Raw genomic sequence first — 15,033 nt, forward strand, 5'->3', positions numbered from 1 at the left:
GAAATAAAAAAAAAAAAAACACACACACACACACACGCACGCACACACAAAACATATTTTGAAGAAAAATCTTTATTAGAAATATTAAGTCCCTGTTCTGTAAATTTCAATAAAAGTTGATGAAATATGTTGTTGAAAAGTTATGAATTTCATAAAATATGTAATTAAAATTAATATTACCTTGAACTTAAATTAGAATCTTAATTTTAATTTCTTCCCACGCTAAATCCTCATCCATTAATCCTTATGAAACAAGGTGTATATCCAAAAATTTTAGAAACAATTGTGACCGTTGAAAAAAAGCAACAGTTAAATTATAAAAAATGCACAATCATAATACATTAGGTTTAAATCCACCATTGACCATCTAACTTTATATTTAGTGTCACCAAAACCATCCAATTTAATTTTGTTTCATCTGGCCATCAAATTTGATTTTATTTCACCATGACCACCCAATTTTATATAACATTTCATCATAACCACCTAATCTCATATAAAGTTTTACTATGATTATCCAACTTCTGTTCACTAATCTATAATATATAAAGTACCACATCAAATGAAAAATCAATTTTTGGACGATTCTAACCTTACTACAAGTCAATTATTTCAATAATACATTACTTTCACATTTCAATATGTATTTAACATTACAATTATGTATCTCACCATTTACGCGAATGTATAAGCTAATATTTATTTCAGGGGTTTGCATTTGCATTTATCTCGTATTTAGATCAAAATGGTACAAAATTAATTACACTATATGTTTTGGAGACTATCCAATTACTTCAGGAGTAAATAAATTATTCAAGTTCATGTACACTTATTTATTTTTAAGATTATTCATTTAATCTGTGATATAAATTTATTATTCGAGGTCACATACACACCATTGTCTAAATTATTTTTTCAAGATCACATGTATATAATTTTTTTTTTATATTCATTAATTCAAATTGATTGAATTCCATGTTTATGAATATATTTGATTGTTAGATGTAAATGAATTAATCTCTCAACCATTCAGTGAGCTGCTTGAATGCCTTGTCCCTACAAACTGTATGTTCACATAAACAATTTTTTATATTCACAGGTTTTCAAATATTATTTTTACAGCACTTATAAAATATTTCAAAATAAAGTGCACAGTGCAATTCATATTTACCTAGAACTAGTTTTAAAAGGGGTAAAACAGTCATTTGCATTGTATATAAAATAAATTTTAAAAAACAAAAAAAAATATTTAAAAAATATAATATAATAAAAAATTATTTAAAAATAGTTACTTAAAAAATTAAAAAAACTTATTTTATAAAACTGTTAATTAAAAAAAAAAACTATTTTTAAGTAATTTTTTTAAAATAAGTTTTTATTTTATTATATTTTCTTAAATAAATTTTTATTTTATTTTTTAAAATTTATTTTATATATAATGCAAAGTTACCGTTTTACCCTTTTTAAAATGAGTGAAAAGAAGTTGGTAGTCATAGTGAAATGTTATATGAAATTGGATGATCATGATAAAACTTTTTATGAAATTAGGTGGCATGGTGAAATAAAATAAAATTGGGAGGCCAATAAAATTGGATGAAATAAAATCAAATTAAGCTACCACAACGATACTAATACAAAGTTGGATGGCAGATTTAACCCTAACATTACAAGAGTTAATTGTTCCAATGGTAACTGAAATTAGGTGGATGTATTCGATTGGCCACTGAACTTTAAAATATCGAGTTTTCATTACTGAATTTTGAAAAATGTCGAGTTTTGGTCATTAAACTTAGGTCCATATCTTTGAGTGATCACTGAAGTTTAAAATGTCACGTTTTGATCACTGAACTTAGGTCAACGTCTTCCATTGCTCGCTAAACTTAGGTTCATGTTTTAGATTGTTCACTGAAATTTAAAATGTCGAGTTTTGACCACTGAATTTTGGAATATGCCGTACGTTACTCATTAGCATAACTCTTGAATTTTAAAAAATATCGAATTTACATTAAAAAATGTACAAAATTTTTCAAAATTCAGTGAGTAGTGTACAATATTTTTCAAAGTTCAGTAAGTAATGTACAATATTTTTCAAAGTTCAATTATTAAAACTGAACATTTTAAACTATATTGAGTAATCGAAGATATGGACTTACGTTCAATCATCAAAACTCAATATTTTAAAATTTAGTGTCAATTGAAAATATGAACTTAACTTCAGTGGCCATTAAAACAATTAACTCACATTACAACAATACGGAGAACATTAACAGGTAATCTTCCATGAAAACTTCTCTCTCTAAATTTGGGGAAATATTTTCCTCTACCTTTCTTTCCAGATTACTTGATTTCTCCCTTTGATCGTCTTTTAATTGGGTAATTATTTTAAGTTTTCTAATCAATTTTCAAATTTTATTCTTATTTCAGTTTTCTTTTTGTTGTATTGTTATTATCTGGTTTTAAATATAGAAATATGTATACATGCAATGCCTGCATTTGTCTTTTGAAGACATAATCTTTGTGGGTTTTTGTTGGGTTGTAGGTTGTCTGGCCATTGATCACTATTTAAATTTCTAATGAATTTCTGAAGATTAGGGTTTCACTTTTTTTTTTTTTTTTTTTTTTTTTTTGGGTTTTTTTTTATTTCTTTTTTTTTTTTTTTTTTTTTTTTTTTGTGGTTTTGTTTTTTCGATTTTTGCAGGAGTTACTAGTAATTTATTGCGATTTATCATTTATCGCTGGTAATTATTAAAGGTGGAAGTGTGAGAAATCCTGAAACTTTTTGATGATAAAAAGGTGAATTCATCTTTGTGTTTGTTTTGTTGTGTTTTTTATTAGATGATTGTTTTTGGGCTTCACAGTCATCAATTACATGGTCTTCCACTGTGAAATTACCGGGGAAAAAGGATTGATTGTTATTTGGCTATGTAGGTTTCATTTACTTTTTATCTGATTGCTGGAAAAGAAAAATACTAAACTTGAGTTATAATATTCCTTTTTTCTTTTCCCCTCTGATGAAAACTTGAATGCCTTTTGTTATTTATAACCGGTAAACAATTTGCTGTGTGCTATTAAAAGCTGCACTTTTACTTGACACAATCTATCAGAAAGATTTAATCTAATGTTGGAAATTCCTAAAATTTCCATTTTACTTGGTTTGCTTCAAGTGTTCTGGAATTATTTAAGCTGTTTTCGTTGGGGTACATTTAGGAAAGATTGAATTGGTTGAAATAAGTACAATTGCATACGGAGTCATGACTATATGATTCTGTCAGCCAAAAAGGTTATTAGGTCCACAAGTATCAAATTTGCAAGAAAGTTGTTTTGATATCCCTCTTCTAGATTCTTGGAGCTTATCGATATGGTTACTCTATAAATGTTGTTTAATGGTTCAAGTGTATTCTTGTAACTTCACTAGTGAGCAGAGGCATGTAGACAATAAAGTCGTAATTTTATTTTTACAGCTGTCTTTCCGTGATCAGCTTTAATTTCACTTAATGATTTTGTGTTTTACTCGTTCTGTGGTATTGTTGTGTTGCTGCAAGTTTCAGACACCTGTCAAAATCTTTTATTTTATTTGTTTCATGGATCTCTAATTTCTGTTCAACTGTTATAAAGTTATTGCATAATTTTATGGTCTATACTCGCAATGCACTAGTAATTCCAGGTGAATAATGTTTTTTTTTTTTTTAAAGTGAACACTACTGGATTATGAACTCATGGAGTTCTCCTGAAGTGAAGGACTCGTCTCATGGTTTCAGTTTGCTTTATCTTATATCATTTTTCTGTTGATTTCGACGATGTGTCGGAATCAGATAATCTGTATGCTGTAACATAATGAGCTGAAATAAGATTGTGTTTTGACGTTTCATTGGAGGACTCTATGTTGATAAATCATATTATGAACTGACCACCTGATTTCTCTCTGTCATGTTCAGTGAGTTCACTTGAAATTTATCTTTTGTTCTATAACAGTTTTCGTCTGGGTTCAATTATTAATTATGTATATTCTCATCTTTGTGCAGGCATCTCATACAACATGCATCGGAGCACACAGTTCGGGGGTCATATGATTGATTCGCAAACAAATCAGCAAGGTCCCAGTCATTTACATCCTGAATCTTGTATCTTTTATGGGACTGCTTCAAACTTTCTTCAGCCTAATATCCATTCCATGGTTCCTGCTCCAGGGAACCCTTGTAATTTTAATTATCAACATACACCAGAACATCATGATGGTGCTTTATTCTATGGGTTGACACAGTACAGTGCTGTCCACCATCAGCCTCCGGCCTCAAATCTCGATTTAACTGTTGCCGCGCCATCCGGTCATTATAATCCATATGTGGCACCTCCATCTGGTATTAGGGATTTCCCTGTTCCGGTAAATCATGGGGTGCATGATCAGTTGTCACTATCAAGCACTCACAGAACTGTTGGTATTCCTACAGAGAACTACAGAAGAATCATTCCTTACATGGATGGAGTCGGAGGCTCATTTAAGATGAAGAATGTTGAAGGTTTTCCTGGAAATTATTATTATCATAATGCTTTAGTGGGCCTTAGTTCTGTTATTTCTCCTGTGACTTCAAGGCCGACTGAGTCCGTTGCTGCTTCTTTTCTGCCACCTGAGTATGCAGGTGATGACCCTACATCAATGGTCGAAAGTGGATCTCATGGAAGTTTGAGTAATAGACCTGGTATAGTTAGACCTGAATCTGCTATGGCACAAAACCCTAATCATTTTCAAGGAAATCATGTCGCTCAATCATGGCAGTTTCCCAGCAATCCTTGGTTGAACATGCATTTTAACAATGGTGATAACGGCCCTTGTTGGAACCAGGCTCTCAATTCACCCTATGCGCATGGTAAATGTGCCTTTTTATTTTTATAAATTATTCTCGGCCTTTGTTGCCATCATTTGTTTTGAATTTCTGGTTTCTGTTCTGATGATTTTCTCTATGTGCCTCCTCACTCCCTTCTCTAATTCTTGGCATCTCAGCAAATGTGAATGGACCTTATGTTGAAGCTGGGAATATTGGCGTACAAGGTTATCAAATGACAGCCATTAACAGAAGTTCCAGTGGTTTTCATCGTTCTCCCATTGCTCAGGGCCACCCCCATCTTCATCATCCATCTCCACCTACGCAAGGGGTTGGAAGATATAATTATAACTTTCCGTCTCAAGTGGCTGCATCTTCACTTAGAACATCGACAATCAGTTCTTCAAATAGTGGCGTCAATGCTCTCCAGGATGTTGCAGATGCTGGGCCTACATTTGTAGCACCTGTTTTGCCAACAGGCTTTGGGTTGTACGAACCTCATAGAATGGAACTCGTACTTGATTCAAATGCAAGGCACCACAACCTCCCTCATTTGAGGGTTCTGCCAGAAGATGTAATATTCTTATTGTTATTTTAGTTTGAGCGTTTTCCTGCATGAACTTCTGTTTCATTTAAATACCTTTTAGTTTTGTCATAACTGGCTAATTTGGTTGATGACTATGTTTTTTATATTGATGTGTTTGATGAACTAGAGACTTATAGTAATTTTTCTTTTTGATGGATGGACATTTTTAGGGAGTTGCCATGCTAGAGATTCCCGGCTATAATGAAGCAGGAGATTCTATAGATCGACACTGGGATATGCGTCTGGATATAGATCACATGTCGTATGAGGTAACTGAGGAGGTTACATTGATCTGATATGATTTATTTTTAAGATTTTAGAGCAGTTTATGAAAATGGTTTTCCTCAACAGTGTGACCATGTGATGTATAGTTGTACGAGGGTAAAGACACTGTTAAGTTACTGAACTTATGGTGTTGCCGTACTTTTATCACCAGTTTTCTTTTTATCTTTTTGTTCCAATCGAATCATTTTACAATTTATGCATTCCTCCCTGTCGCTTGTTGTAAATAGTCCATTAATGCATTTATTTTGTTGTTTAAATTGGCAAAAATGCTTTTTTCTAAAAAATAAATGTATTTATGAAGCACATATTTGTAAAATTACATCTTGGCAATATGGAGAATGAAACCAATGCATTAATGGATCTTTTAAGCTGCATCATCAGTGATGTCATACAAGTTGGCAAATCCCTTACTTCTGCCAGATGGGGATAGATAGAGTACTGAAACTAAAGCAAAGCAAATTCATTGACGAATTTGGACCAAAATGTAAGGCAAATCTGTTACTTTCGCCAGATGGAGGTAGATAGAGTGCTGAAACTAAAGCAAAAGCGCAATTCATTGACGAATTTGAACCAAAAAAGCTTGATGACCAAAGAAACATAAGTTCGGAGAAAAACAATAATTTTCACCCTTAAGTGACCTGTGACACAATTTTTCTGAACTTGATGTTTTCTTTGACAGGAGCTTCTTGCACTGGGGGATCAGATTGGTAATGTTGGCACTGGATTGTCTGAAGAAGCCATTCAAAATAATTTGAGAACAAGAACTATCACTTCATCGGCACCTTGTTCCAATATTGAAGAGGCAGCATGCTTGGATCAGAAAGTCAATTTATGTGTCATATGCCAGGTATTATTCTATATTATGATATGGAACTAAATGATGTTAGATTATGTTTATTATTTAATTGTATCAATTATCTTTCATTGTGGAACTAATCTTGAATAAAATACAAGTGATACAAGTGTAACAATACCAGGTATTATTCTATATTATGATATGGAACTAAATGATGTTAGATTATGTTTATTATTTAATTGTATCAATTATCTTTCATTGTGGAACTAATCTTGAATAAAATAAAAGTGATACAAGTGTAACAATACATAAGTTGCTGATGTTTCCATCCCTTCTGCATGACATATCCTTCCTCTCCCTCTATCTCCCACCCTATGCAACAGAATGAAAGCAGGAGGCTTACAGATTTTTTGTTTGGATCAAAACTACAGTTAAAGGTTCTTTGAACCCGATTTTTGGGAGAATAGATTTTGTAGTAGTGATTTTTTTTTTTTTTTGGGGGGGAGAATTTGTGATGAAAAAGTGAGGAAAAGTTGTGTCCATGAGTAAAATTATTTTATTGGGAGAACGTGTGGTTGAAAATGAAATTAAGAAAAAAATGAGTTTTTAAATAATGGGGTTCAATGAGGGGCTAAGTTACTTTCATTGTTGTTTCACTTGGTTCACCAAAATTGTTTAGTAGGTCATTTAACTTTCATTTTTGTTTTAGTTTAGGTATTTTGCCTCGTTGAATTAACACTAATGTGTCGTGATTAAGTAAAATGATGACATGGTATGAAAAAATAAATTGTAGTCCATTATTTGATCGTGTAGTTTGGCAAAAATGTTTATTTTTGGAAAAGTTGCAATTTCGAAATGGATTTCTTTAAAGAAAAAAGAAAGAAAGGAAGAAAGCACGATTTGTTCAACAAGACGCTGTTTACGATTTGTTCAACAAGACGCTGTTTTGCCTAATTCGACAATAAATACGAGGCACCAACAATTTTTTCATGCCACATCAGCATTTCACATTTCCGTTAAGTCAGCTGGTGGAGGTGGACAGAGTGCCTAAATTGAAACAAACGTGTTCGGTGACTAACTTGGACCAAAAAAAGGTCGATGGCCAAAGTGAAACAATGCTATAAGTTGAGTGATTAAAGTTTGCCCTTGACCCAAACTTTGTATGTAGACCAAAAGGTGCCCCTTGTGAGCACGTACCGTGAATAGCTGCTTCCATTGTTATAATTGGATATTGTATGAAGCAAACCTTTACATTGATGTTTGTTTGCTCAATCTTACTCTTATGTAGATCGATTATGAGGATCAAGAAAATATTGGGATCTTGAATTGTGGACACGAATGCCATGGAGATTGCATAAAGAAGTGGCTGCTCGTGAAAAATACTTGTCCCATATGCAAATCAACGGCATTGATAATTGACAGGAAGGATGTGTAAATAAAGGAGGCATTTGTAGTTGAAAGACCAGTTTAACAAACAGGGCCTTCTGTCATTTTACAAACATTCATAGTATGAACTTTTTGGTTATGTATTTATGTAAATGCTTTCAGGCATAAAGTGGCAGTCAACATTTGTCCAGTTGCTGGCTTTTGTGTCTGTCTCTTGCAAAGTGTACAGATTTTCTCATTTGTTTGTTGAATTCTGCATGGAACCCTCTATTTACTACTAGTTGATTTATTCTGCTGAATGCTCAAAGGATTTTGCTTTTATCTTTTTCCTCAAAAGGGTTTGAATATTGGGTTGGCCTGTTTTGAAAAACTGATGCTACCTCAGATCTTATGTACAGATGGGTGAACTTCTGGAACAAATTCAATTTTGAGTAATTCTAGCAGGCAGTTTCTTTTAGTTCTGAAATCCTTGATTCTTTAAGCATTCTCACCATTGATAAGATTAGGAAAGTAATAAGGAACTGAAATACGATACGATTCAATATCTAAATCAGAACACTCGGGAATGTCTGGTTGTAACTACTCATTCATCAACTATAAGAAACATTGAAAATCACTGTTTTGAAGAATTTTAATCCAGATACCACGCAAACTGCAGTATAATACAACAGCAGATCAGAGCACACAAATGGAACAGTACAGATTGAAAGAAAAAACGAACAACACATCTCTAACTCCAAAACTGAGCAGCTCTAGCCCTAGCTCTAGCTTAGGACAATCACTGAAAGTATAGCGACAACAAAAAGAAATAGCACCGTCTGAAAGGTTAATGGAATTCAAGGAGAACGCAACACCCACTGATTCACGAGTCTTGTGATTAGACTGAGCAACAACCAACCTTCTTCACCGCTGAAACGTCCTCCTTGGTCCCAACGTCTATGGTTTGCCCTTTGGGCAGGGCAGCAGGGTCATCTCCAATATCAAGTGCCTTCCGACTAACCACATGGTATATTTGGGTGAGTACTTCCGTAAAAGCATTCCCGACATTCATAGACTCGAGTGCAGATGTCTCCATAAAGTATGTATTTTCTCTCTCGGCAAAAGCCTTGCCATCCTCAGTGGAGACGGCACGTAGATGACGTAAATCAGCCTTGTTGCCCACAAGCATTATAACAATATTCTGGTCTGTGTGATCTCGGAGCTCTTTCAACCATCTTTCAACATTCTCGAATGTGACATGTCGAGTGACATCATAAACAAGCAAAGCACCAACTGCCCCCCGGTAGTATGCACTTGTGATTGCACGGTATCTTAAGACAAATTAAAAAATTGAGAATCAAGAAACTTAAACATGTGATATAAACAAATAACAGGCATATATATTTAGTTCTGCACACCTATTCTTGCCTCAGATAAATTATAATGAATTCACGACGAGAAAGATGGTGCAATATGTTTGCAACTGAAAAAACTTTCAAGGGATACAAGCACACACATATATCCTGAATCATATCTTTCGACTTCAATATTGCAGTTTCTTAGTTACTCTTGTGCAATGAAAACTGCAGAAAAGGTAGACATTTTTATTTAAACTTCGAAACATAATCCAACTATTAAAACCTCAGAACTTCGAGAGAGGGTGCTTTACTTGCCACAACAATCTAACCATAGTCCTTAAGCCTGTCCCGAAACTTCATTCTGATTGCAAAAAAATTGAAGTTCATAGCAATTTATTTGTCTGTCTTCTACTTTTTTTTGTACCAAACATGACCTAAAGTTTTTCCTCATTAATTTGAACCCCACCACTAATAAACCCTAATTTCTCCAGTTCTTTACAACAAGATCAAAGAATTCGAATTCCAATAATTTCGTAACAAACTCAACAATAAAAAAGTTTAAATTACAAAAAAAAATTAAAAGTATAATCAGCGAGTGATAAACTATGGTACCGTTCTTGGCCGGCGGTGTCCCAAATCTGGGCTTTAACGATCTTATCTTCTACACTAATGCTTCGGGTGGCGAATTCTACGCCGATGGTGGACTTTGACTCCAAACTGAACTCGTTGCGCGTGAATCTCGATAGTAAATTCGACTTTCCAACCCCAGAATCGCCAATCAAAACCACTTTGAACAGGTAATCGTAATCATCTTCCGCCCTGTATCCTCCCGCCATCTTAATATACAAGTTTACGTCTTTCTAGTTATACATGAAGAAACCCAGTAAATGCTAGTATGGGTTGGGAATTTAAGAGCAAGAGAAATCAAGAAAATTGGGCAACAGGGTATATGGTTGAGCCAGCTTTTACCAGCTGGTTTAAAAGGTGATTGAACGATGTAAATCAGTTGGGAATTTGATGATGCCTATTGCAGCACATATTGTTACATCTTTTATTTTATTTTTTTATTTTTGCCGTTTTTAATGTTGTATTGGATCGATGAATTACGCTCAACAAATGTGTGGCAATGTAGTAGAAATTTATTGACACCTTGCAGGAAAAAGAGAAAAAAAATAAAAAAAATTACAACTTTAAGGAGTTTATGTTTTTTGAAATAAGTCATTTGTACTTGTTTGTTGACACTTTAGGTTACCCGACCCCATTACTACTCTCACATGAGGTCAGGTCCCATGTGGGGGTCATGACATGGGATCCGACCCCCATGTGAGAGGAGGAGTTGGATCCGAGTAAATCAAAGTGTAAACAAATAAGGACAAGTAGCATGATTTATGTTATTTTGCAAATTGTTTGAATGGCATTCTCAATTTTGATATGGTGAAAAATTATGTTACTTCTAACTTGTTAGTATAAATCTCTTAAATAATCGTTGTAAATATTCTTCTTCTTTTTATATATCTTCATTCAACTGAATTGGTTTCGACAGACGAAGAAAGATCTAAATTGAAACTTCGAAAGAAAGGCAACATACAATACATTAATTAGTTCGCAATCCGCCATAAGTCGATGAAAGCTACTGATATATCGAGTTCCTTTTGGGGATTTTGGACAACAATGGGGAGTAAAAATCAGTTAATAAGTATCAAAAACAATTATCTCATCGACAAATATACGAGGAGAGCGCGAGTAAGTTCAATGAGGTCGGAACTCGTCATCTTACTTTCATTGTAGAATAATGATACATGGAACTAAAAATGTCATTGTTAATTATCAGGAAACCTTATCAGCCAGTTCAAGTATTAAATACATAAACGACATCAAAATGCCAAATTCCTAAATTCAGGCTTAAGCCTTGTACAGGAGGAAAATACTAATTATAGACAAGATAAATTTTGATCTTATTCATCATCGAATCCGTCGTGCCCCTTCTTCCTCTCATGCATGTCAAGGTGAATTGAATTGTACACAATCGAGCCGTACGCCCGATCCGTAATTTTATTGATCGAAGAGACATGTCATATCAATCCTATAATTCTAGACTCATGACTCACATGGGTGAATGTGAACAATTTTTTATTATTATTTTATTTTCTTTAGAAAATTATCCGGTAAAAGAAATGTGTTGAGTCCGACTTATTTATTTACTATTATTATTTTGTTTTCTTTCATTTGGCATTATGCAAAGGAGATCAATCTTTGAAACGAATGATCCTTTGCCTCTCCTATAATTCAACTGAATCTTTTATTTCATATCAGAATAACACAATATGAGGCCCACCCGGGGTCACATCGGCACATAAGCTACAAAACGAATGTGTAAAAGGTATAAATATATAATTACAAATAATTATGTTTAAAAATAAGTAGAAATCGGATATGAATAAGTGAATAATAATTGTGAATTTAAAGAAAAAAAAAAACATATGAATAAAAAGTTATTTGACTTTTAGCGAGTGTTTATAAACACTTGCCGAACATACCCTATAATATTAATAAATTAGTTTTCTTCTAGATTATCGGCGCAAGGACCATTTCAGTAGAAGTGATTTATATATCTTGGAACTTCATACAAACTTGGAATGTATTTTGTATGTTGAAATGAAGAGTGAAGTGTTAGCATTTTTAAACAATCAAAGGTTGCTCTTGAATGTGGATAATAGAGCTCTTAAGCAGAGGATGGCAGCATTGGCTCAGCCGCTCAAGATAAAATTTTCATAGATGGAAAGCTTTTCAATTTTTAAGGGATTCATAGAAAATTGTCGTATCTCACTCACGTCTCTCTTTCTTAATCATTTTACATCATGTTCAATTTAGCAGACTAATCGTACCCACTATAGCCTTGGATTCGATCAAGATCACTCAAAATATCGGAAGTTGAATACCTTCTACATAAATAAAAATGTGCAAGATGTCATATATCTCCTTTCTTTAATTATGTTCAACGTACTAAATATGCCCTTTACAATTTTGGATTGACGGAGCTTGCTATACAATACTAGACAAGTTAGGACAAAAAACAACATTTCGCATGTGTATGTTCTTTAATCATATCTTGTTCAGCATACTATGTTTCTTAATTTTGTTAATAAACTTTCTTTGAATATAGCCAATGACAGCCACCAAGAACCGCTGAAGAAGGAGATGGAGAAGTCGAGACAAATATGTGAAGAACAAAACACCATAAATAAATAGTTCTAGAAGCGTTATTTGATCCCTCTTTTACAATAGGAAGTGCTTTAGAGACTCCAAGCAAATAGTGTTAGCTAATTCTTCAAGCCTTAATCGTATTGTAGAAGCACAAATGAAATCTGGATAAGGAACAAATTTTTAAAAAAAAAAATCGATTTTAGGTTTAGAAATTGACATGCTTTGATTAACAAATTTGGGATGTTTTCTATATGATTTCTCATATATTTATTCTCGCCTAAATTGCTTTTTAGCTCTTTCTTTTCCATATTTTGGGACAAAAACTAGAATTCTAGAATCTTGTTGTTAGCTTAATTTTAAGCGTATAACATCTTCGTTTTTCCATTTGCTACTTATTGAAGAACACGCAAGATCTAGATTTCCTTCAATACTAAGAGGAAATAGCATATGGAAAGAGAAAATCAGAGCAATGGACCTTATATATAACCAATTGGAAGTTGGATTGGAATTTTTCTATATGATTTCTCATCTATTTATACTCAAATTCTTAGTGAAGAATTACTAAAACACGAAAGAACAAAGAGCACCTCTTGGAGAAAAATAAAAAAAACCCACTCCACCTTCCTTCCCTCGTGTTTTCACCCCGCCTTCCTTCCCTTGTGTTTTCCTCCGTCGGATCCACTAGTATTTGAACATCTAAAGGTGATTTATTTTTATTTTCTTTTTTGTGACGGGGGAATCCGCAACCGCTACCCTTTGAATACGCACTGGTAAAATCTTCGGATTGATGCAATTGTCTACAAACCACGCCAATCAAATAAATCGCACTAGGCAAGCCTCGTGCGACAGACTTGACTAAGAAGACAGACTTGACTAAGAAAGTGTTGGTAGAGAGAATCGAACTCGTGACCAAAAGTTTCTGCGCTCACCTACTCCACCAATTTGGTCACCCCATATCTAACGATGACTCTTTGATAGAATATTAGATGGTTTCTGTCCATTGCAGACCAATGTGCATTGAAATTAAAAGTCTGGGATCTAAATACAAAAATCGATATTAGGACCCACGTGCTCCATTCGCAAAAGGACGACCGCGATTTATATAAATGATAAATCACATGCAAATCCCTAGTAATTGTAATTTTCCTTAATTACCCTTTGTGTTTTTGTGTTTGTCTGGAACTGAAATTCTCGATAAATGAGAATAGAATGCGATTTATTTAGTTAGTTAATTAATTACAATATTCGCATGCAATATAAAACAATTAATAATAACGCATTTAAAACTCGTGTTAGGATGCTACACTTGACCCACATTTAAAAGAATTTTTTTACTCCTATACAATAATCTTATGGTGTACTTTTCTTCGTATGGACACTGTTTACTGCAAAATAAAAAGTTAAAATAAATTTAAAATTTGGGAAAGGATTGAACTTCTTAGTAAGTTCGTTAATTGTAGCACAAAATTGTAAGTTGCAATTTATGGGACATTAAACTTTTCTTTTTTAAATAAAAAAAAATGTATCCAATGGAAAAAATATATTAGGGTTTGCTAGCCAATTTTTCCGTTAATTTAGACTTTTTTAGGTAGCACATTTTTTTGATCGATTGAAAAAACAGTATAGTGTAATTTGAATTGTACTTTTCAACACATCAAATTGGTGATTTTTGATCGTTTTTCGAAATTTCTTCCAATTTTACACTCTCTAATATAATTAATTACATCCAAATCTATCATAAAAATAAATGAAGCTTGGAAAAAAAGGAAATAAATTCCTCTTCAAATAAATCATTCTCTCCATGTTGAATTATAAGGAGTGATACACATTTACTCTATATTGTTTACATATACATATTTTTCGACATATATGTGATGTATTCTTTTAAAACACTTTCAGAATCATGGGATAATAAGCTCCCAATATAGGTTGAATTATTTAAAAACCCTACTAAAAATTAGAAAGTATAATTATCGATATCCCTAAACTCTCAAGTAAACATTAGTGATCAAAATGTTCAATAGATAATGTTCGTGGCTTTTACCGTGTTTTTTATCGTTGAGATTTGGTGGAATTGTTCTCTTGTTCTTATATAATTGATATGTTACATTATTAATACACATTATGAAGGTCGATTTCTCTTTGAAAATGAATAATTACAAGAATTAATTCAATATACGAACAAGTTTCCCAAAATAATTACTTAATAGATGACAACTTTAATACGAGAATTTTGACATACTTATATGAGAATACATGAAACAGAAACTTGTACACAACGTTTTTGTTCTCCATTTTTGTTTCTTTTAGGGACGGATAGAATACAATGCGGGACGTTAGTGACAGTTTTGGGACAACTGAAAGTTTAAGTACCAAATAGAGCAAGGTGTAAACTTCGAGTACCATTTTAAATTCTTTTATAAGAGAGAATAGCCGCCAGCATGAAATTATTTTATACCATGTGGTGCAAGTGTACAATTAAGTAATGGTAAACTCACAAACTTTCACGTAACCGTCATTGGGTTGTCAACTACGGAGTACCCCAAAAAATTACTTATTTGCAAAGAGACAATAATTATTTGCAAAAATGTCACTATATATGGAAGAAGACTAGGGGAT

At 33.0% G+C, this 15,033-nt stretch overlaps 2 protein-coding genes across 7 annotated transcripts; one reads left to right on the forward strand and one right to left on the reverse strand.

Moving 5' to 3' along the window:
• The first annotated feature begins 2,270 nt into the window (after positions 1–2,270).
• On the forward strand, positions 2,271–8,194 carry LOC111393474 (probable E3 ubiquitin-protein ligase ZFP1). Of its 6 annotated transcripts, XM_023019019.1 has the most exons (8): positions 2,271–2,373; positions 2,699–2,793; positions 4,023–4,094; positions 4,188–4,865; positions 5,000–5,394; positions 5,577–5,675; positions 6,371–6,538; positions 7,776–8,194. In XM_023019019.1, exons 3-8 carry the CDS (start codon positions 4,037–4,039, stop codon positions 7,920–7,922), a joined length of 1,545 nt encoding a protein of 514 aa, XP_022874787.1. In that variant the 5' UTR covers positions 2,271–2,373; positions 2,699–2,793; positions 4,023–4,036; the 3' UTR covers positions 7,923–8,194. The 6 variants fall into 6 exon arrangements, with proteins under 6 accessions (XP_022874787.1, XP_022874784.1, XP_022874786.1 ...); XM_023019016.1 differs by having other exon boundaries at positions 4,023–4,865; XM_023019018.1 differs by lacking the exon at positions 2,699–2,793.
• A 245-nt stretch (positions 8,195–8,439) lies between these two features.
• LOC111393477 (ras-related protein RABA1f-like) lies at positions 8,440–10,230 on the reverse strand. Its single transcript, XM_023019020.1, has 2 exons — positions 9,823–10,230; positions 8,440–9,183 (listed from the first exon to the last, which is right to left on the reverse strand). Exons 1-2 carry the CDS (start codon positions 10,044–10,046, stop codon positions 8,751–8,753), a joined length of 657 nt encoding a protein of 218 aa, XP_022874788.1. The 5' UTR covers positions 10,047–10,230; the 3' UTR covers positions 8,440–8,750.
• Positions 10,231–15,033: the final 4,803 nt, after the last annotated feature.

Source organism: Olea europaea, chromosome 4 (assembly GCF_002742605.1).
Source record: "Olea europaea var. sylvestris chromosome 4, O_europaea_v1, whole genome shotgun sequence".
Classification (NCBI taxonomy): domain Eukaryota; kingdom Viridiplantae; phylum Streptophyta; class Magnoliopsida; order Lamiales; family Oleaceae; genus Olea; species Olea europaea.

Bases quoted from the DNA above. Each gene is read 5' to 3' on its own strand.
- LOC111393477 (XM_023019020.1), bottom strand. From the start codon at position 10,046: ATGGCGGGAGGATACAGGGCGGAAGATGATTACGATTACCTGTTCAAA. The intron at 9,184-9,822 runs GTACCATAGTTT...ATTTGTCTTAAG, and splicing joins GACACCGCCGGCCAAGAACG to ATACCGTGCAATCACAAGTG.
- LOC111393474 (XM_023019014.1), top strand. The intron at 4,866-4,999 runs GTAAATGTGCCT...TTGGCATCTCAG, and splicing joins CAATTCACCCTATGCGCATG to CAAATGTGAATGGACCTTAT. The intron at 5,676-6,370 runs GTAACTGAGGAG...TTTCTTTGACAG, and splicing joins TAGATCACATGTCGTATGAG to GAGCTTCTTGCACTGGGGGA.